At 38.9% G+C, this 21,996-nt stretch overlaps 1 protein-coding gene across 1 annotated transcript in view; it reads left to right on the top strand.

Annotated features, from left to right (window-relative positions):
• GRIN2A (glutamate ionotropic receptor NMDA type subunit 2A) overlaps positions 1-21,996 on the top strand; it is a 270,047-nt gene that overhangs the window by 185,751 nt on the left and 62,300 nt on the right. Inside the window, exons 5-9 of the mRNA XM_067551295.1 lie at positions 1,272-1,477; positions 4,359-4,527; positions 4,669-4,822; positions 12,929-13,054; positions 17,631-17,860. Coding sequence (XP_067407396.1) covers positions 1,272-1,477; positions 4,359-4,527; positions 4,669-4,822; positions 12,929-13,054; positions 17,631-17,860 — 885 coding nt within the window. The remainder of the gene's footprint in view (positions 1-1,271; positions 1,478-4,358; positions 4,528-4,668; positions 4,823-12,928; positions 13,055-17,630; positions 17,861-21,996) is intronic.

Here is a 21,996-nt window from a genome sequence, read left to right as displayed (position 1 = left end):
AGTCATGCAGGGGCCCCACTGCCTGTTTAGCAGGCTTCCTGCTTCTGATGTATTTAAAAAATGCTGTTAGTTTTTGTGTTCTTAGCTAGTTTCTCTTCAAATTTTTTCTTGGTCTTCATTATTATACTTTTATACTTCACTTGCCAGAATTTGTACTCCTTTCTATTTTCCTCACTAGGATTTGACTTCCAATTTTTAAAGGATTCCTTCTTGCTTATTTGCTCCTCTTAACTCTGTTGTTTAACCATGGTGGCATTTTATTGGTCCTCTTAATGTTTCTTTTTGTGTATAGGGGGGTGCATTTATTTTTCAGTCTCTGTTATGGTGTTTTTAAATAGTCTGCATGCAGCTTGCAGGCATTTCACCCATGTGACTGTTCCTTTTAACTACCATTTAACTAGTGTCCTCATTTTTATGTAGTTTCCCTTTTTAAAATTAAATGCTACTGGATGGGTTTCTTTGACATTTTTCTCCTTACAAGGATGTTCAATTTAATTACATATTGTGGTTGCTATTACCGAGAAGGTCAGTTATATTCACCTATTATACAAAAATAACATTCTGATGAATTGATAATCACTCCACACTTGTAATACCTAGAAAATGCTACTGCAAAGATTTCCAGATTGAAGCCTATTGGCTGGTTGTGAAGTCCCATTAATACAATTCTCTATTGTATTAGTGTTAATTTGTTACCTAGAAGGTGGCATTCTTAATAAAAATGTGGCTTATGCCAAGCTTTGAGATGTGTATATTGCTGGAGAAGGGCTAAAGGAGAGAGGTGGCGGTAGATATTATTTTGTTTCAGAGAGTTATGCCAATAGCACTCATATAAAATTGGTAGACATAAATTTTCCTCCTACATAATAAACTCTTCGTGGCAGGAATCATTGCAGGTGTTTTAAATAGCACAATTGGTGGCTCTTGTTGCTGCTGTAGCATAAATATAAAATATTACTTTCAAGATTTTGACAATGTTATAGCCAAGGGTTAAATAATAACAATCAGTGTTGTCACTGAGTCTAGCAGACCTTTACCTAAATTTTTCCTCTTAAAATTATATATCCTCAGTTGACTTGACCCTACTAGTTTCTCTCTCTTAGTGTGTCAGCTGAATATTTCTCAACCAATTGTGATAGAAAAATGTTAAGACTACTTTCTTTCCAATGTAGTTTGTTGAAACTATGTACCAGTGCCCTAAAAGTTACATCTCAAACAGCGACAGCCTCAAACAAGCAGATGTCAGCAGTGTGTGTGTCTTCATGTTTCAGGTGGGAAAATGGGAGAACAAGACTCTGAGCCTGAGGTATTCTGTATGGCCAAGATTTAGTTCTTTCGCAGACAGTGACCCTGATGATAACCACTTGAGTATTGTTACCCTGGAGGAGGCCCCCTTTGTCATCGTTGAGGATATGGATCCTTTGACAGAAACTTGTGTAAAAAACACTGTGCCATGCCGTAAATTTGTCAAAATTAAGTAAGTACAAACTTTTCTTGGGCAATATCTTTGTTTTCAAATACACCTTACCTCTAGCTTCTTATTTTTCTTCCTATCAGTTCTCTCCCTTATTTCTTTTATCTTGTATTTTAAAAAATATATTTCAATTTTCTCTCCTATCTTTTCTTCTGCATTTCTTTGTTTTGTCCCACTATTCCTGTCTATGTATGAGTTTTCCTTTTATGATTTGGACTGTTACACACTTTAGCTTCTGATTAATGTTATGTAAACCATCTTAAATCAATGTCTGGATAATAAATTCACAGTAAATTCTCAATCATGAAGACTTAGTCATTTGAGTCATAAGGAAATAGATTGCACTACTGGGAAAAGGTTATAATTTAACATGAGCTTTCAAAACTGATTTAAAAATGTCCAGCCATGTGGAAATTTTACTTATTTGATGAATCCTCTGAAAGTGGTAGGTACTTAAAAGATGTATTTTTGTATCATATTGTGTAAGAGAAAGCTCTGTGACACAGAATGCAGGGTGTCCTACTCATCAGAGAAGGGTTCCCAGGCTCGTTTCCTATCTCTGCCTGTGATTTGCTCTGCAATATTGGGCTGGTCACCAAAGGCTGAACCAGTGCCTGTAGAAGTCAGTAGGAAAAAAACTCATTGATTTCAATAGGTGTTGAATCAGTCCCTTAACCATGCTGTGCCTGTGTACACAGCTTCAAAATGAGTGTAATAATAGTATTTACCTATCTCTCTGGGAAGTTCTTCGATTTAATCAATGTTTGTAAGACTACTGTGAAATAATGGGATAAATGGTGCTATACAAGGATCTGATCCACAGCCCGCTGAAATCAATGAAAGTCTCTTGATTGACTTCATTAGGCCTTTGATCAGGCTCTAAATAGTTGTTGTTGTTGTTCTATTCCTACAAAACCCTTAACGTTACCATGGTGTCATGGAGTCCACTCACAACTAGGACAGCACATTCTGGCCACTCTGGCGATTAGCTACTTCCAGGTCCAGGGCCCCCTTCTGCTGCTCGTTGCACACTCACTCTACTGCTGCTCCCTCTCTGTCTCTGTCATTCCAGATGCTGCTTCTTTGTGACTTAGCGCTCCAGTCAGGTCACTATGCGTGTTTCCCCCTTCCGGGGGTGTCAATTTTTTCCTTGCTAGCAGTCGCTGGCAATCTTCCTATTCACTGTCTCATGGTGCCACTTCCTCAGTGGCTGGCAGGGGAACCTGGGCCCACCCTCTACTCTGGATTCCAGATCAGTGACTCTCTAGTCTGCAGCTAAGGTCTGTTTCCTGCTGGATCTTAATGCCTTTTCCTTCAGCCCTTTCCTTAACTTCTAGCTCCCCTGACCCCCAGGTTTGCCAGCTTCACAACTCCCTGCTGCCAGGGGGTAGACTACTTGCCTCTGTAGCCCCTCCCAGACACACCTCCCTTCTCTCAGGGAATGACTGCAGACTACTTCCCTGCAGCCCCCTCTACTATCAGCTTCCTGGTTTTATAAACCCAGCCCAGTTCCTTCCTCCTCAACTGGATTCCCTCATTCAGTCAGGGGATTAGTTAAGCCACTGATTGCCCTCAGCTGTGTCCTCTCTGGTTAACTAACTTCCTTCTTAGTTTACATTAACCCTTTCAGGGCAAGTGGGTGGTGAATATCCCATCAAAGATGGCCTATCAGAACACTCACATTTTTGCTGAAAACTGCTATAGTTGCAAAATGTGCATTGAAGTAAAATGTAAGAGCAAAATTCTCCTCTTGAGTCCACATGGCTGATCTGAGTTTTGCTGTTCTGCTTCTTCTACATGCACAGAACTCTACTTGATGTCAGTGGAAATTTTGTCTACTTCTAGGGAGCAAAATACGGGGGCCAAAGAGCTGCCCTTTGAACCTGCAAGGAGATTTTTCTCCTCAGTTTCAGATTAAAACTGACTGTATTGATTTAATAAAACTCTCATGTGGGAGAATTATATTATATATTATATTATAGTTATATAACTGCTAGATGCCAAGAAGCCACTTGTTTGTGTCTCTCTCTCCTGTTGGAGCTATTCCACTTTTGTATAAATAATTAAATATTTATTGAGTTAGGGAGAGAGGCTGACTCTGTAACCCTGTGGTTAAAGCATGCGGTGACTTGAACCTGGTCTCTCACCTCCCAGGTGAGTGCCCTCACCAGCAGGCTATTCTGGCATCTCTCGCTCTCTTTCACACATAGAGACAGAGCTCCTGGATGTGAGAAACCTTCCCAATGAAATTTTCATTGAAAGTAATGCATTTCCATGAAAACTTTTGGTTTTGATTAACTGACATTTTCTGAGGAAAAAAAGATTAATTGAAAAATTCCCAACCAGCTCTACTTGAGACCATATAACCCCTCACATGGAAAGACCACATATTCCAGTGGATAGGATAATGGAATGGGAGTTATGAGGCCTAAATTATATTGCAGGGTCCGCTATTGAACTTCTTTATAACCTTGGAAAAGCGACTTCAGTTCTGTATTTCAATTTTCCCATCTGTTTGGGGTAACGATACTTGCATCCCTTTTTGTAGTGTGAAATTAATGTGTGAAAAGCTCTCTATAAAAAATAGGTTTGATTTATTATTATTATTGTTTGAAATGAGCCTTGTACTAGATACATGCTTTTAATGTACATAACATTTGTTTGTAAGACTCACTTTAACCCCACTGAGTCATTTAAATATAAGAATTAAAGAAGCAACACATTGGAAGGCAGAATTTTACCACACTGTCTATATGTCTCACTTTTGTATTCCCCTCTCTCCCCTTTCCACATGTCTACTGATAAATACAGTGAACTTTGCTGGCATGTAGCTTCTTCTGTTTTTCGTAACTGAACTGGTTGGTTCTTTCTCTCATGTTAACAGCAACTCAACTAATGAAGGAACTAACATAAAGAAATGTTGCAAGGGATTCTGCATTGACATCCTCAAGAAGTTATCTAGAACTGTGAAGTTCACATATGACCTATATCTGGTGACCAATGGGAAGCATGGCAAAAAGGTCAATAATGTATGGAATGGAATGATTGGTGAAGTAAGTTCTGTTAGGTAAAAGAACTCTTAAGTAAAAACTTGGCAACAAGTGTTTTTGAATTCATTTGGAGAAATATGGCATACCATGTGTGGGTAACATTGTTGGTTTCCTCTTTTCCCGTCCCTTCTCTTTCTGGATCAGGTGGTCTATCAGAGAGCAGTTATGGCTGTGGGTTCTCTTACAATTAATGAAGAACGTTCAGAAGTGGTTGACTTCTCGGTGCCATTTGTTGAGACTGGAATAAGTGTCATGGTGTCAAGGAGCAATGGCACTGTTTCTCCATCTGCTTTTCTAGGTATGTTTATTTTTTCTTTCTCCAGATCAGTTTAATTGAATTTCCAAAGACTTGGACAGCTTTCGCTATTCATTAACCTCTATGGTGTACCTGAGTTTTCTGCGAAACACTTTTGTCAATTTTTGAATTGTGTTAGAAAGCTTGGACAGCAGACTTATCTATTAATGTGAGTGAGGTGCAGGGCCGGATTAAGGTTATGATGGGCCTAAGGCTAATGGGAGGGAAGGGCCTAAGTATGAATTACATATTGCAAAAAAAATTATGAAGTCATCTAACATTTATTTACATACATATTTACATATTATTTCCGTAAAATTAACAAGTTTACTCTACTCTCACTACACTCAATTCTTCAAACAAACAATTTTTTCCCCTAGTTTTAGTGTCAAAAAATGATGTAATCGTAATTAAAAAACCTGATGATTTCAATCTCACTGCTCAAAAGGGACAAAGTACTAAGATGCTTTTGAGTCATGGTGGATCAGGGAACATTTTTGACCCTTCTTAGAAGAGAGAAGGGAACGTTCTTCGCTCAGTTAGCAATCATTAGTGACAAAGACAGCCGTAAGTCAGTTTCAACATTTGGGAAACATTCTATCATATTGGATTCAGTGATAATTAGGTACATCCCAATAGATTTGCTTTCATCCTCTTTTCTCTTTATATCTGAGATTCAACAAATTGAAGAAATTATTTAGTAAAATCTACAGGGAGATCATCTGAGTACTTCTGACACAGATGTTTGATACTTTAATTGATTTTGGAACTTGAAATGTTAGGCAAAAAATTTGTCAGTACACTAAATATTTTTGTAATCCTTGATCTGTTGTTTTAATGAACTGTTCAGTTTGTCGATGATTGTGATGAAGTTGCATTGTCACATGTCTTCTGTCTTTTGCAGCATTTGGCTGACTTATACTCATGGTTAGAGAGTCCCGGCAGCCCCCTGAATTTCATGTTCATCAGAACTATCTCTCATTTGTTGAAGAACAGTTCCAAGACTCTTTATTAGGTTTACAGCAGTGGAAAAGTCAATTTGAGCCCTTTGCAAGCTTAGACTGCACCTGCTAAATGGCTGAAGTGTGTCATTCTAGACCTCACACAAAATATTAGTTTCCAAAATGCACATTGCATTACTGAGGATCTTCACATCTTTTCCGGTTGCTAATTTTTGAGATTCATCATCCTTGATGCTCTCTAGTGCTTCAAGGATGTTGGGGTATTCCAGAACAGTTGCTTTCACAGCTTCAGCGCTGGCACTCCACCATGATGCTGAGAGTGATTTGGGCACTGGGCATCCCTTTGGTAGTGAATTTCTAGGAATCATCCAATGACTGGTTGATGCAGAGAAAAAAATTGTAAAATTCTTGGACAAATCCAAAAAAGTAACTGCTTCAACACAACAATCCATGGAAGACTGGCCAAAATTTGGGTATTAATTCTACCACTAACTTTCTTTCGGGCATGGTAGTTGCTAACTGACAGTGCATGCTGCACACTTATTCCATAATTGGTAATGTATGCAATATTCTTCCAATCACTGAAGCCTTTGCAGAATATTCCCCACTTTATGGTATCAGAAAACAGGTGGTAATAAAAACAGTACATTTTCTTCTTAGAAGGCAAGTAGATGAGCCATTCTTGCTTGCCAGTCTGTTTGTTAGGCCTCACATATTCAAATATTGATTTGGTCAGATAACGATTCTGATTGGTGTACTGTTGCTTTGTCAATGAAAAGTCAGCATCTAGATTCTGGCATTTCTTGTGGGCCCTTCTCAGTCCAAAATACAGTGAGATCCTGAGATGTCATGTTCCATTTGCCTGAATCATTGGAGAAGGATATTTTTATATGATTATCACTGAGAAAGTCTTCAGAGGAGTGGGATGAGACTGCATGAAACTAGAGAAGTTATAGGAAGCTGCAGGTGCATCAGGTTCATTGAGCTGGTATTCGCCTGGACTGCCTCACCACCAGAGTAGGAGGAAAAATGTTGGTGTGTGTGTGTGTGTGTGTGTGTGTGTACACACTTTTCAGAACTACATCTTGTCTTTGCTGTCTTTCTTGGCCTCCTTCAATTTCTGCCATCCTCCTTTCTTTGACATGGTTTCTGTTGTCCATTGTAGGCCTACTGTTGTACAAAGTTCAGTACTGCTTGGACCCACAAACACTTAAATAACCCACAAAGACAAAATCACAACCACCATAAATTGAATTCACAGTCTTGATGAAATAATTGGTACATGGTAATATTTAATGAGACAAAAAAATATCATCACGCAGCTGTTATTTCAATATGGAATGGAGGGCCTAAAGTAGGGCCTAAAAATAGGAGGGCCTATCACTATCGCCTTATTAACCTATGGGCTAATCCAGACCTGGTGAGGTGCACAGCACAGCACCGAGGGGGGATTGGCTATTTCAGATGCAGTAGTTGGGAATCAGTTTATTAACTTTAGCATCAATAATTTTCCAAAAATATTTTGCTGTAAAGAACTCTCTCTTTAAAATTATGCTCTGGCTACACAATATTTAACACCTATTTATGCCATAAGAAACTGCCCTATCTCTAATCAACACTGAGTTCACAAAATATAAGAGAAAAATCATAGAACCATAGAGTTGGAAGGGACCTCAGGAGGTTGTCTAATCCAACCCCCTGCTCAAAGCAGGACTAACCAGGACTAACCTCAGCTAAATAATCCCAGCCAGGGCTTTGTCAAGCTGCAGTTTAAAAACCTCCAAAGATGGAGATTCCACCACCTCCCTAGGTAACCCATTCCAGTGCTTCACCACCCTCCTAGTGAAAAACTTTTTCCTAATGTCCAACCTAGACCTCTCCCACTGCAATTTGAGACCGTTGCTCCTTGTTCTGTCATCTGCCACCACCGAGAACAGCCTAGCTCCATCCTCCCTGGAACCCTCTTTCTGGTAGTTAAAGGCTGCTATCAAATCTCCCCTCATTCTTCTCTTCTGCAGGCTAAACAAGCCTAGTTCCCTCAGCCTCTCCTCATAAGTCTTGTGCTCCAGCCCCCTAATCATTTTTGCTGCCCTCCGCTGGACTCTCTCTAACTTCTTCACATCCTTTTTGTAGTGGGGGGCCCAAAACCGGACACAATACTCCAAATGCAGCCTCACCAATGCCGAATAGAGGGGAATAATCACTTCCCGCGATCTGCTGGCAATGCTCCTAGTAATGCAGCCCAGTATGCTATTAGCCTTCTTGACAACCAGGGCACACTGCTGACTCATATCCAGCTTCTTATCCACTGTTACCCCCAGGTCCTTTTCTGCAGAATCTCCTGAAGCGAATGAAAAAAAAAAAGAAATAATGTACAGTGAGAGTAGATCCTAGTTGACAACAGAGGCATGTGACTTGAAATCCTCAAAATTATTTTGCATTAACTGAGTAACATACAGAACCCGTGATACCATCTTAGTTAACTTCTGAATCAGTTTTCCATGTTTGCTTTTGGATGTTGCAAGGAAATGAAGAATGGAAACATTGGAGGAGAGGAAAGGGCAGAATAGGAAGGTGTTCAGACTTTGGGATAAAAGTCTTCTATTTTCTTTCTTCTCCCTCTATCTTGTTGGACATTTCTTTCTTCCTCTTATACCTTTGCCATTTATTTTTCCTCTCTCCTCCTCCTCTTCACCTTCTTTCCTCATTGTCTCCATTTATCAATTGGGCTGAACTTAACTGTAGCTGAAGAGAGCTAGAGTTGTCTCCTTTCACAGTTGGTCAGAGGAGACCACTAGTAAATGCTATGAGGTATTCCCCACCCCGCTTCTTGGGCAGAGAGTATGCTTTTTGAAATATTTTACGTTCTTATCTCATGGGTTCCCCTCACGCTGCAGAGTTCACATGTTGCAGTGCTTCTTTCTGAGATGGAACTAGAGGAAAATGATATCAATATCAATGACATTAGAAAGATTTAAGGAAAAGTATACAAAACTGAAATTTCCTAGGTAACTTAAAGTAAAAGTTCAATATCTACAGATCACTTTAGTCAGCACAGTGATGATGCAATTAATGTGGTGCTTTATAATTTACACAGGAGCATTATATTATTGAGAATAGCTCTCATGGTTTCCAGTGAAGTTGCATCTTGCTATGACAAAGTACCATGTAGTATTGTGTGATAATGGAATATGTAGTTCACCCGAGTGTGGGTGGTCTGCCCCAGATCCTATACACTACGCAAACCCTTGTGCAACTTTGCACTGGAGTGAATTTCACCCTCAGTAAATAAATAGTATTAATCTATTGGTACATTGAAAGGCCCTGACTTCTCATTGATTATATAAAACACTGTACTTCTAGCCATCTGATTACGGCCATTATCAATTCACACACAGCAACAGTTCCGGCTGCAATGGAAATAGTGACGCATCTGTGGGGTTGAAGAGTAGTGTTCATGTAGTGTCTCTGCTATATGTGGATGAGTTAATCATACAAGACTTGTATCAGGATTATCAATGAGCTACAGAGCTCTTTTCTGTCACCTGTTCAATAAACATGCCAAATCACAAAGATGAAGAAATGGCTAATAAATACTTTAGATTTGAACACTGTGAGTGAATGACCAAAATAACCCCCCAATTCCACCAATTAGCCAAGACAGGTTTTTTTTTTTTAAATTGTCCATGTACAATAAAATGGATTAACCAAATTACAAAAGAAGAGAATGTTGTGGATTCATATGTTTTATTTCAATAAATCACTAAGCTGTCCAAATCTGCCCCTCAACTCATTTCCTTCAGTACTAAAACTGCAGTAATTACATGTGGAAAATACCATTTGAAAAATGAATGCTTTGGAAGAGTTTCCTTGAGCATATTGCAAGTGGCTACATTTTTACTCTGCTTGCCTTTTGAAAACCTGTTAGCAAGATTCAAAACAGAGAGTGCTTTTACACTTTTTGAAGCAATATAGTTATTACATATCTGAAGTACATTTCTCTGTATTGGTTTCATTGAACACGTATAGAATTTTGAAGAGATAAAATGGACGCTTTTTAGTAAAGCTTTGTATCATAACACTATTATGATTCAACTGTCACTGAAGTCAAATTGGCTGTGCAGTATGAACAGGTGTGAAAAGTAGTAAAACTGTATTTAAAGTAGTGTTTAAAGAAGGTTTCTTTAGCAAAGTAATCTGATAACGGAGAACATATGGTGAACAGATTTTTTGAGTAACAATGGGTTATTCATACACAGTAATAGAACAAGTTTAAATTTTCATAATATAAAATTTATATAAAACAAAAGAAAATTTCATAACATATTTGCAGTTCTCCCCCCTCCTCTCCACTTTGTTGGTTGAAGTCTACATAGTAACTTTTCTGCCCATTAAATGTTTGATCAGTTTGGCTGCCTATGTTTCAACTTTTTTAAGGGCTTGATCCAATGTCTGTTGAAGTAAATGCAAAGATGCCTTTGGCAGTGCAATTTTTACTAATCAAAGGTGGCCAAAACTCAATATAATAATTTTACATTAAAATTTAAGATGAGGCTTTTTGCTTCACAAATCACACTTAGATGTTTGTTATTCTTCTATTGCTGTATCCACATAAAGATTGAGCATAATGTTGTCAATGACAATTTTCCTGCAATAACCCCATATTCTTTTCTTGATCAGTACTGCATTACTGTTCTATTTATTGTCAGTTCTCTCCAGTTTTGTTTATTACCTTCAGACTTAAAATCAACTTGTGTACGTTGAATTATATTCTTCTTTCACTGGCCTAGTCAACTAAAAGATCTAAATCACCAAGGATCTGATTGCATTGTTCCTCACTATTTGCGATGTTGTGTTTCCACATTCAGTGTCCTTTACAAATTGTAGTTCACATCTCATCCAAGACACTTACATACTTTATCAATGGTCATACAAACTAAATCATACAAGACATTTTTGAAAATCTACACTGATTGCACTTTAAAAGTTCCTGTTTAGAACATTTCTACATTTTTGAAAGAGAGTTGCTAGATTTAAAACTTCACACATGAGAACCAGCACTATCCTTCCTAATGGAAAGCTCTCTTTGCAAGCATGGCTACTGTGGGTAAGTTATATCCACCACTATATTTCTTTCTGGTTTTATCATTGATAAAATTCAAGTTAGTTACTTCCCTTTCAATAATCCATGTTCTTCTTTCCAATCAAATTATGCATTTAATGGTATCATTTAAACACACAGATTTTTTTCTAATATATTTTTCTACCAGCCTGTAACTTTTGCTGATGCCGCTTTATTATTAACTGCTCACCTGGGGGGCAGGTTGATCTGTATGCCCTCTCCCCTGCTATCCTTCGCACACCACATGGCTGGGTTGGACCCATTTTAACGTAACTATACATGATGTGAAGATCCACTTTGTTATTTATTCTATATTTGTTGTTCAATGCTACATTTTGCTCTTTTTAGTTTGCTTCTGTTTTTTTTGTTAGTCCTTCACCTCATTGCCAGGCTGATTATATTATTTAAGAGCTTTCTGCTTTAAATATTGTTTATAGCTGCATTGTCCTGTTCTGCCCTTTGCCTTAGTTCTGTTTGAAATAGTTTAATTTGAGGTGTAGTGTTGCTGGCAGTCTTGGATGTTTTCTGTAATATTTATTTCTGATCAGAAACATTTTGAGATGTTCCCGTACCTCTAAGAGAACTTTTCTAATATTGTGCTACATCTCCTCTGATCAGTATTTCAAATTGTATCTTAACTAGGTTCTCCCAAATTAAAACTTATTCAGCATATGCCTTTTTTTCCCTTAAAGAGACATCTAAAATTATCTCTGGGTTTTCAATATTCTTTCATCTTTAAAATCACATCTTAAACCCTTTTAATTTTTATATGGCTCTTACTCTAATTCATGTGCAAATAAGTAACACAAGGTTTATTACTAACAAAATCTGGGTTTCTTAAAAGGCCATTCCTTATGCCTGTCTACTTCCAAACTGACCTGGAAGTCTCCTGTATCCCTTAAAAAACTCTTGTGGTTTTGCTTACTTGCTACACTGTGCCAGCAAAAATATTCTCATTAAAGATGGGTCTGAATCATCTTATTTAAATAAATAAATCTTGAGCCATCACTCCCTCTTTAAAAATTTATTTCAAAACATGTAATTCGGTTTTAGTAAAATTATTGCTACACTTGCTAAGAAGTTAGCCAAGAACTATTACTACTTACTTAAGAAACTTGTTCCAGAGATTAAAAATGTAACTTGTGAAAGAACATCTTTGCATGTGGTGGAAACACCTAGAGACCCCTGATCAATGAAAGAAGAGAAGAAAAAAAATAGAAAGCTCTCTTTCATTTTCATTGGTCACATGCTCTTACAGGAGGCATCTGTATGAATTTGTCCTGTCCTGTCTTATCTCTACAGCAAGCTGCTTAAATCTCCTGATGTGTCACAGGCACAAAAATTAATATAGATTCACTGTATTACTCTCAACAGAGTTGAATGTAGTCTTCATATTTGTAATAATTATGGGTATAAACTGGTTCTCCAGCAGTAAATCCTTCCCTTTTCTGAGCATGATAACAGTTCTCCTTAAAACTTCAAAGTTGTCTGTAAAGTCAGATATTTATCTTTTTTCCCTGCCACATTGGCTTAGCTAAAATAAGTGGGGGAGAGAGAGTAAGTTAGATATATATTTCAACCCTGATTTAGCTGAATCGGGATCATAATGGTTATGTTTATATAGGCACATATACATGGATATATTTAAAAAAAATTACATGATACTTATATCAAATAAGCAGTGGATACATGATAAATCTTTGCTGATCAGTGTGAGCATAGGTTTTGCCCAGTGAAATAGGGAAATGCAGCCTTCATTCTTGAATTGCAACTCATACTTAAGATGAATTATTATTTTTAATTGTATTTAGCCTATTTAGAAGCAGCAATCAAGGACAGGTTGCAAGTTCTCCCTCTTTCTTTCAGTATTCCAGTCAAACTGACCTCTTGTTACATATCATTAGATAGCTAGTGTTTCGGTGTTAAAAGCTAATTTACAAAGAATTGCTAGACATCAGAATTCTTGTTGTGCTGTGACTGGTTTAATGAACTGTGTTTCTGTTTCTCTTGTCTGTTTTGCTGCAGAGCCTTTTAGTGCTTCTGTCTGGGTGATGATGTTTGTGATGCTTCTCATTGTGTCCGCCATGGCTGTCTTTATATTTGAGTACTTTAGTCCTGTAGGATATAACAGGAACTTAGCAGGAGGGAAAGGTAAGCTTTACATTTTACAAAATCAAGGACTATGCAAAATTACACACTTCCCTCCCCTCGTTCCTCTCAAAACAAAAAACATAATTAAAGCAATATTAATAGCTATACAACTAGATTTACTTTTAATTAAAATGTTTTCTCTGCTTGAGAGCTTGTGTTGTCATATTTCACATTATACATTGCAATAAAAAAGTTGGTGAATGCGATTTTCTATAGTATTGCTCAGCAAAGTAATGTGGTGGTCATGATTCTGTTGTAGGCCCAGAATATTGGTATGGAAAATATTGGAATAATTAATAAATTTGTATCTTAGCATATATGAGTCAAACTCCCATTGACTCCTGGGAATTCAAACTCACTGATCTAAACCAATGTGGTTTTCTGGGTAACTTTTTAAAAAATGTGGTGATTAAACAGGATCTAATACACCCATTGTAAAAAAAGATTGGGTTGCCCTTGCAATAAACTCAGCTCTGACAGGGGAAACTTGAAGGTGTTCTTTACAGTGTAGTGTGCATAGCTGTATATAGAGCTTGTGCCCTTATTTCCAGAAATTTTTGATTATTTCAAAATATAACATTATATCAGATTATTATAGGGAATTTACCTTTCTCAATTAAATAGTAGCATTTTTGTCCCAAGAATCAATATTTCTTATAAACATTTATATTATATTGTGCATCTAATATTGTTATTTTACTTTCAGTTTAATAGGTTAATTTCTTAAAACTCTACATCACACACACTTTATTTTATAATAAAACATCTTTCAACTCGGGGAATACCACGGGGACTATTATATGCTGATAGTATATTCTAGCCTATGTCTTAGGTCTGTCAGGGTGCCCAGATACTATGAAGATGGATACTCAGATAGTGATTTAAGGAAGTAGGTAGATTACCCACTTCTTTGGTAGGTTCTAAATATCCCTAACTTTTAGGAACACACTACAGTTTTTCCTTAGGATTTTTCTCAAAAGATTTTAGGATGTATTTTCTGAAGAGGTTCCCTATGAAAACCACAGGTAAAAGAAGCAATTTAGGGGCAATCTCTCCACCTAGTCACATTTCCCTATGTTCTTGATGTCCAGTAGCCTTCATAGTTTCACCTTTATAAAATATTAACAAACCCTAATAGATTTAATAGTTTTCATCGATCTCAATATATGAAGTGTTATGTATAAAGTGTTTACATGACTTTTGAAAATAAGGCATATAAAATTAAACAGATGCCCCTATGTAATTATCTAAAAATCTTGGAGCCTTCTCAGTAGTATACATTACAGGTTTCTAATAATGCTAAATACCATAGCTTATGAAAGCCAAATGATTTAATGTAGCATTTTTTGGGTATTAATCGAACAGAGAAGTAGCACGAGCTATAGGCCAGATCCTTCCATCTTAACTGAACTTATGCCAGTACTCCCATTGATTCCAACCACATGAGTCTTAGAATCTTGCGGATATTTGTGTATGGTAATCCTACTCACAGGAGCAAGGATTGCAGGATCAGGCCCCATAGTAGTTCAGCTTCCAGTGTCAAAAAGAACAACAACAACAAAACTAAACAGAACTGCAGCTTTTATACCATGCTGTGACCTGCTAGTGCCTTGGGTAGCTCACATGAAAATAGCAAGGGCAGGGCAGGCTGTAAAAAGGAGAGCAGATTCTCCCAAACTGATGGCTGACACTGCAGTTAGATTCATCAACCAGTCACAAACAGTGCTCCTGATCCACCACACTGGTTATCAAGAAGCTAAAAACAAGAAGTTACACAGCCCCCTTTATTGCATTTCAGTGTCTGGCCCCCAATCAGCAACTAGGTCCAGAAAAGAGAGAAGTTATTTAAACTCTATTCTCTTTACCAAAAAGGTTTCTCCTGACCCCAAAGGGTCAGCCACAGTACCAGATCAATATACATTTGGATCTTACCCAAAATACCACGCTGCCAGCCAATCCTTTAGTAACTAAAACTAAATATTTATTATAAAGGGAAAGAAACAAATGAGAAGAGAGATGTTAAATGGTCAAAGCAATCAGATACATACAATGATACAAATGACTTCAAAGTCCATATATATCAGATTCTCAGCAGAATTGTGGAGTTTGCAGGCTTGTGCAGTTCCTCTGGTGAACAACCAGTACATGGATGGGTTTCAGTCCTTTGTTTCACAGGTTCAGTTGTAGATGAGTTAATCCAGACATAGGAAGCAGTAATGAAGACAAGATGGAGATGGTGCAGCTGCGTATGAGGCTTGTACTTCCTTTGTCCCAAACACAGCCACACTGCACCTGGCATGGAAAAAAGCCTCGGAGTCCCCTATCCATAGGCATATTCCTACATGTCCTGGTGACTCATTAGTGGCGGCCCCTGGATTCATGAATCTTTCACTGGATTCATTGTACATTTGAGTTCCCTTGATGGGCCATTAAGCAGGGTTAGTGCTGCTGCCACCCTGTCTGGGGTATCACCCAGAAACACAGCACAAGTTTCAAATACAAATATACCGGACATAGTTAGAACTCCCAATACAAAACTGATACATACAATATTAAACAATATTACTATACTTAGGTACTATTGGAAAGGTTATAATTTGCTAACACAGCATACTTTGTAAGATTCATTGTAATTTTGCAATATTGATATCAATAATATTATAAATGATCACTTATATTCCAGACAGTGTCACACCAGCTTACTTGGCTTTTCTTTAATGACTTATGCTTTTTTTTATCTCCACTGCTTGTAAAGTAAATGTTATCCATACTATCAGCTCAATCTTTAATGGCCTTGAAAGGTGCTTTCATAAACCAGAAGTCTGTTCCATTACATTTATCTATTGCACAATATTCTCATAGTGCAACCACAGTCAGGGAAGCAGATAATCTTTTCAAAAGTCATTTTGTTTGAATGTAACATCAAAAATTAACTTTTTAGTTATGGAAGAGTTCTGTTCAAAAGAGAGTAAAAATTAAGTGTATACCCAGTTTGTGAGTAGGAATTTATTGCTTTAGAATGTTTCTTTTACATCCTATCTGTTTTCCTTTCAATATTTCTGCATACTGTTTATGTATAAAAATGTTGATAGTGAACTTTGCATTAAACAGAAATAAATTATTGTAAATCAGGCTAAAAAATAGCAAGTCAAGCAAGTACTATTAATTCTAGTATTGGTTGGGAATTTTTGGATGATTTTTTTTTTTTTTTTGCATTGGAAACTCCAAATTGACTAAAACTGAAACTGTTTGCAGGAAAGGTCAGTTTTAGCCAATTTCCAGTTTAAAAAAAAAAAAGAGAGAAAAACAAGTTTTTTGAAATTGTAGTGATGTCCCATGTAGTAGTTTTTGAAACAATGTTTGATTTTTTGGGGCAGGGGGAGGGGTCAAAACATTTCGTTAATACATTTAAGTTGATTTATAAAAAAAAAAAATTTTGAAATCAAAATGAAGCATTTTGATTGACCTTCTCTGAATTTTTTTTTAAGTTTTGGTTTGCAAAAATTTTTGAGATTCTGACTTTTTGGGAAAATGTTTCTACATTTCAAGACTTCTTTCAGGACAGGAAACAGTTTCCTACCCAGTTCTAATTTAATCTATTTTTCTAGCAGCCTATTGACACAAGGCTGTACAAATAAATGCATTTTAAATGGATAATATCCTTGCTTACCCACTTCTCTTGCTATTTGACCATAGGGATTCCATGTGGGCCATTTTTTCCTGCATCTTTGATCTGAAGTGTGAATTCAAATCTAATCAAACACATGACTAGTTGGGTCAGATTCTTCCCTCTAATACTCCTCTAATCAAAGTCAGTGGGAACTAACTATGTGCATTTTGAGGAGAGAAGGTATCTGTTGGCCCTGATTCAGTAAGGTATGTGAGTAGTTCCTTTGTAGCCAATGGGACTATTCATGTTTAAAGTTAAATACATGCTTAAAAACCTCTCTGAATATGGACCTTAATGAATATTCGGAATGGAAACTTACTTAAATGTGACCAAACTATTCATCTCAGAATTTAATTTTCTGAATATAAATAATTAAGTGGGAAAGACTTTGCATTAAACTAGGCAGTAGAGTTTATAATGTCATAAAGCATCATTAAAATAGAGCAGAAATGACAAAGACTTAAATAATATAACAGAAATATTTTTGTTTACTTATAAAACACTCACCCCAATGTACTGTATTTTAAATTTCGATTGCCATATTAGACTAACAATACGGTAAGTGCTGTGGCATAAGTTTATGTAAGAGAAATATCCCCTTCCTTTGCATTTCATCCAAACCCAAACTTAGAGTGCATACTTTCAATTTGCATTTTAAAATTGATTGTGGATAAACTCTACCTTGAAAAATGTTGGAATAATATGCTTACAAATATAGAAATAACTGCAATTATAGTATTGAGTACAGTTGTTAAAGGACTGAAATTATTCCATCAGGAATATGAGTTCATATTAAAAGGAGTTTTAATAATCTATTTATGAGTATTTTATTAATATATTTTGTATTTTAACCCATTTGAACTGCAGTCAAGTAGAACTAAATTTACTGTGCTTTTCACATTACAGCTCCACATGGACCATCCTTCACCATTGGAAAAGCAGTGTGGTTGCTTTGGGGCCTGGTGTTCAACAACTCTGTGCCTGTTCAAAACCCAAAAGGAACGACCAGTAAAATTATGGTGTCAGTTTGGGCCTTCTTTGCTGTCATTTTCCTGGCTAGCTACACTGCCAACCTGGCTGCATTTATGATTCAAGAGGAATTTGTTGACCAGGTGACTGGACTAAGTGATAAAAAGGTAGGTGTTCAAGCTCTGAAAAGAGACACAATCTTCAGTTTTCCATTCATTGTACTCAGCTAATTACACATATGGTAGAAGTCCCTATCAAGATACAAACTTGCAACCACTGCTTTTAATGAAACTATGTTGCTTTATATTAAACTTATTTTTTAGTTTAAAGTATTTAAATATTAAACTTATTTTTAGTTAAAAACCCAATGAAAACATAGGAATCTATTTTTGTAGAGTCTTTATGTTCTTTTCTGAAGGAAAAATAATATAGTGAACTGAAGTCATATAAAACTAAGCTATGTGATTCGCTGAACTCCCGTTCTTTGAGTAGATGCAGCCTATATTCCATGTAGGTGTGCATGTGCCCAGCACATCAGAGCCAGAGAATTTTGCCTAGCAATACCTGTAGGGGCAGTACTCTTGCCCTGTGGTGCTAGGTTTTCCCTGGCTATATAAGGGCAACACTACCTCAACCCCCTTTAGTTTCTTCTCACCACCTGTGGCTAGAGTCAGAGTTGTGTGTGGTGTTTTCACCTCACGTTTTTGGTCTCAGTTTTCTCAGAGTATTTTCTCTAGATAGTACCTTAGGTTTAATTTCTCTAGATAGTACCTTAGGTTTAGTTTAACTACAGTAGTTGGCTCCCCTGAGTGATACCCTCACTAGGGTTCAAGCATTGTCAATCATTAATGGGGCCCATCTCCAATAGTGATCTCCACACGAAGTCTTGTGTCTCTGTGAGGGACACATTAAGGAACAGTGCTCCCTCTGTAAATCATTCAAAGAGTGGACTCAAGTAGTGAGAGACTTATGGCTGAAGCAGCACCTTCTGGAGTAGGCCGTGACATCTGCTTCGGCACCAAGGCCCTCAGATGACATCAGTCGCCTTTGTAACTGGGAAGTGCTGCTGCTCTACATTCAAATACCACTGTTTCTCCCAAAAGGAGGAGGAGTCATTCTCCCTCCTCTGGGGCAGCAAGGAAGAAGTCCCATTAGACTACTTTGGACTGCTCCAGGCCTTGGGGAGTCTCTTCCTCATCTTCAAAGTGGAGTGCTGACCAGTACTATATTCATTCTGGGATGTGAGATGGAACTGGTCCATCTAACCTCTCCCTAGTGGTGTACCAAGACCAGTGCGATCCCTTACTGTCGACTGCAGTTCCAGCCATCGGACATCCGTTGAGTCCACTACCGATGACATTATCACCAGCAACGACTGTCTCCATGCCAGTGGTGTATCTGGTGGCTTCAGACCTGCTTTGCCTCTCAGTCCTTGCCTCTCCACTACTTTAAGGGTTTGATGCCATAATTTCTATTGCTGTGTCCTCCATTGTGCCCTTGGCACCTTCTGGCCATCTTGCAGAGCTGCTGGATTTGTTGGCATAACAGCTTGCGCCTCCCATGTCAGAGTCTGAGGAATTGAGGCCAAAGCCATGCCTGGCACCGAAGGCCTCCTTGATGCTAGTCCACCCTTCAGCACCATCATTACCCTGGAAGTGGATCTCGCCATCATGCTCGGTACTATCACTGGCCTCTGTGTTTGCACCTCCTCTGGCACTGGGTGGGTGTGTGTCTTGCTCAGTACTATTGGTGCCACTTCCCTATTCCTATTCAGGACCTGTGCCATACCTGTGTTGGGCTTTGGATGAGTCTGACTGTTGCTCCCCCATTGTCACCGGAGAATCTCTGGGTCTCCTCAAGATCCAGGTCGGGATCATTCTCCCCTCCATCGTTGCCTGGTAGGCATCAGAGACCATCCTCGGATCACCATTGGATACCGAGATTGGCATCGCTTCTGCTTTTGGGACAGGGGCTCTTGGTCCAGTGCCTACTGGTCACCAATGCCATATCCATTTGCCCAGTGGCCTCCTTGGAATGTTCCTTGGTCTTTGAGCTCCCATTCTTTGACTCACTCCCGAGCAATGTCACAAGTCTCATTGGTGACTCCCATTCTTGAACCACTGCAGCTACAAGTAACTCTTGAGCCCATTCCCTCTGAGCCTCCAGGGTTATCCCAACTGAGTCCTGTGGTTTAAGAACGGGATCTGTCATTGATACAGCAAATTGCTTCTTCATCCTCTCCAAATAACTGGGCTCCTCCTTTCCCTCAATGCGTGAGGACTGTAGACATATCAGGACCTCCTTGGGTTGTGGCTGCTATTTTAGGCATCCAGGCTGAATTTCTGCAGAAGAATAAGCTGCTGGATATTCTCCAACCATCAGATCCAGGGAGAATAGCCCTCCCAAGAAATGAGGCTCTCTTGGAGCCTGCAAAGGCCCTCTGGAATACTCCCACTTCATTGCCTCCGAGGCCAAAGCATATAGAGCAGCAGTATGTTGTCCCCATAAAGAATGGAGGGTTTCTCCTCCCACCCAGCCCCTAACTCCCCTGTGGTAACTGCAGCAAAGGACAGGGCACAGCAGGAAAGGTATAAATCTACACCTTAGGACAAAAAGTCCAAAAGGATGGACTTGATGGGGAGGAAGATTTATACCTTCTGTTCCCTGCAGATGCACATTGTGAGCCAACAGGCATTGCTCTCTAAATACAATTCTGTTAATTGAGTGGCCATGAATGAGCCTCTGGACAAGTTGCCAGAAACCTCCAGAGAAGAGTTTAAGACATTCATTGCAGGAAGGGGCATATATCTCAGAAACGAAGGACCTCTGGGTCTAGAATTAGCCAGCTGCTTGTCCTCCCCTGTCATCCAGCAAAACCCCTTTTTGAATTTGTGTCCAGTGCAGCCATCCAGTGGTGACCTCCACCTCCATTCACCCTGTTCGGGGACAGGCTGGCTTGTTTTTACATTGTTTGGGACTCTCTTGCTATGGACAGCTGGGTCCTAAGCACTGTCAGATTAGGTTATGCCATACAGTTCCTCTTCATCTCTCTCTCCACCCTCTGCCCCATCCCTCTTCAGAGAGCCCTCTCATGAGACACCATCTCTTACACTGATTCATATGCTGGTGTTTTCGGGGTGATGTGGAGGAGGTTCCCTGAATCTTTGGGACAGGGTTTCTACTCTCAATATTTTCTGGTTTCCAAACCCAAAGGCGGAAAGAGACCTCTCCTCAACCTCAACAAATACAGATGGTCACCCTAGCAACTATCCTCCCCATGTTAAATCACAATGACTGGTTTGCTGCCCTGGACTTTCGGGATACTTATTTCCCTGTAGCAATTCTGCTGAGCAACAGGAAGTTTCTCTTATTTATTGTGGTGGGCCAGGACTCTCAGTACACCGTGCTCCCCTTTGGTCTGCCTTCCGCTCCCCAGGTTTTTACCAAATGCATGATTGTAGGGACAATGTACCTCAGGAAGAGGGGCATCCATATCTTCCCATACCTGGATGACGGGTTACAGAGTGGCAAGTCCAGAGAAGAAGTTCTCTCACGTTCAGTTCATGCTACGCTTACTCAATCATCTAGCTCTCATTCTAAACAACGAGAAGTCAACACTGGTTCCAACTCATATAATCAAGTTCACTGGGACTTCATTACAAGTTCGAGAGTGTTTCTGACTGACAGATTCCATCCAATCTGGCATCTGTCTAGAACTGCAGTCTCAGCCACAGACCAAGTATGCCTGAAGGTGCTAAGCCATATGGCTGCATGCACACTTTGCTAGGCTGTGCCTTCATTCTTTCCAATATGACTGAAGTCAGTTTATCATCCAGGTAGTCATCCCTTGGGCAGACTGGTTTGACTTCCTCTGCCTTATGGGTGCTGGATGGTTCAGGGCAATGACCTGGATTCTTGTCACTGATGCCTCCTTATTAGGTTGGGAGCATATCTGGGGACACCAAAAGTTCAATGCTTGTGGTCAGAACAGGAAGTATTTCGGCATATCAATATCCTGGAGCTTTGTGTCTTCTGCAATGCCTGTCAGGCCTTTTGAGATTACATCCTGTACTCAGCAGTGGACATCCTTACTGATAATACCACCACAAGGTATTATGTGAACAGACGGGGGGGGCACACTCCATGTGCTGTGTCAAGAGGCATTTAGGCTCTGGTAGTTGTGCGTAAGCATAACATTAACCCAACGGGCAATCATTTACCTGGAATCCAGAATCACCCGGCAGATGACCTCAGCAGAAATTTCTCCTGGAATCACAAGTGGTTTCTGAAGCCCAGCATCTTG

Source organism: Emydura macquarii, unplaced genomic scaffold (assembly GCF_026122565.2).
Source record: "Emydura macquarii macquarii isolate MOO-44397 ecotype Brisbane River unplaced genomic scaffold, CSIRO-AGI_Emac_v2 contig_1348, whole genome shotgun sequence".
Taxonomy (NCBI): Eukaryota; Metazoa; Chordata; order Testudines; family Chelidae; genus Emydura; species Emydura macquarii.
The sequence above is the reverse complement of the archived record's forward strand: the minus strand, read 5'-3'. Positions and strand labels throughout refer to the sequence as shown.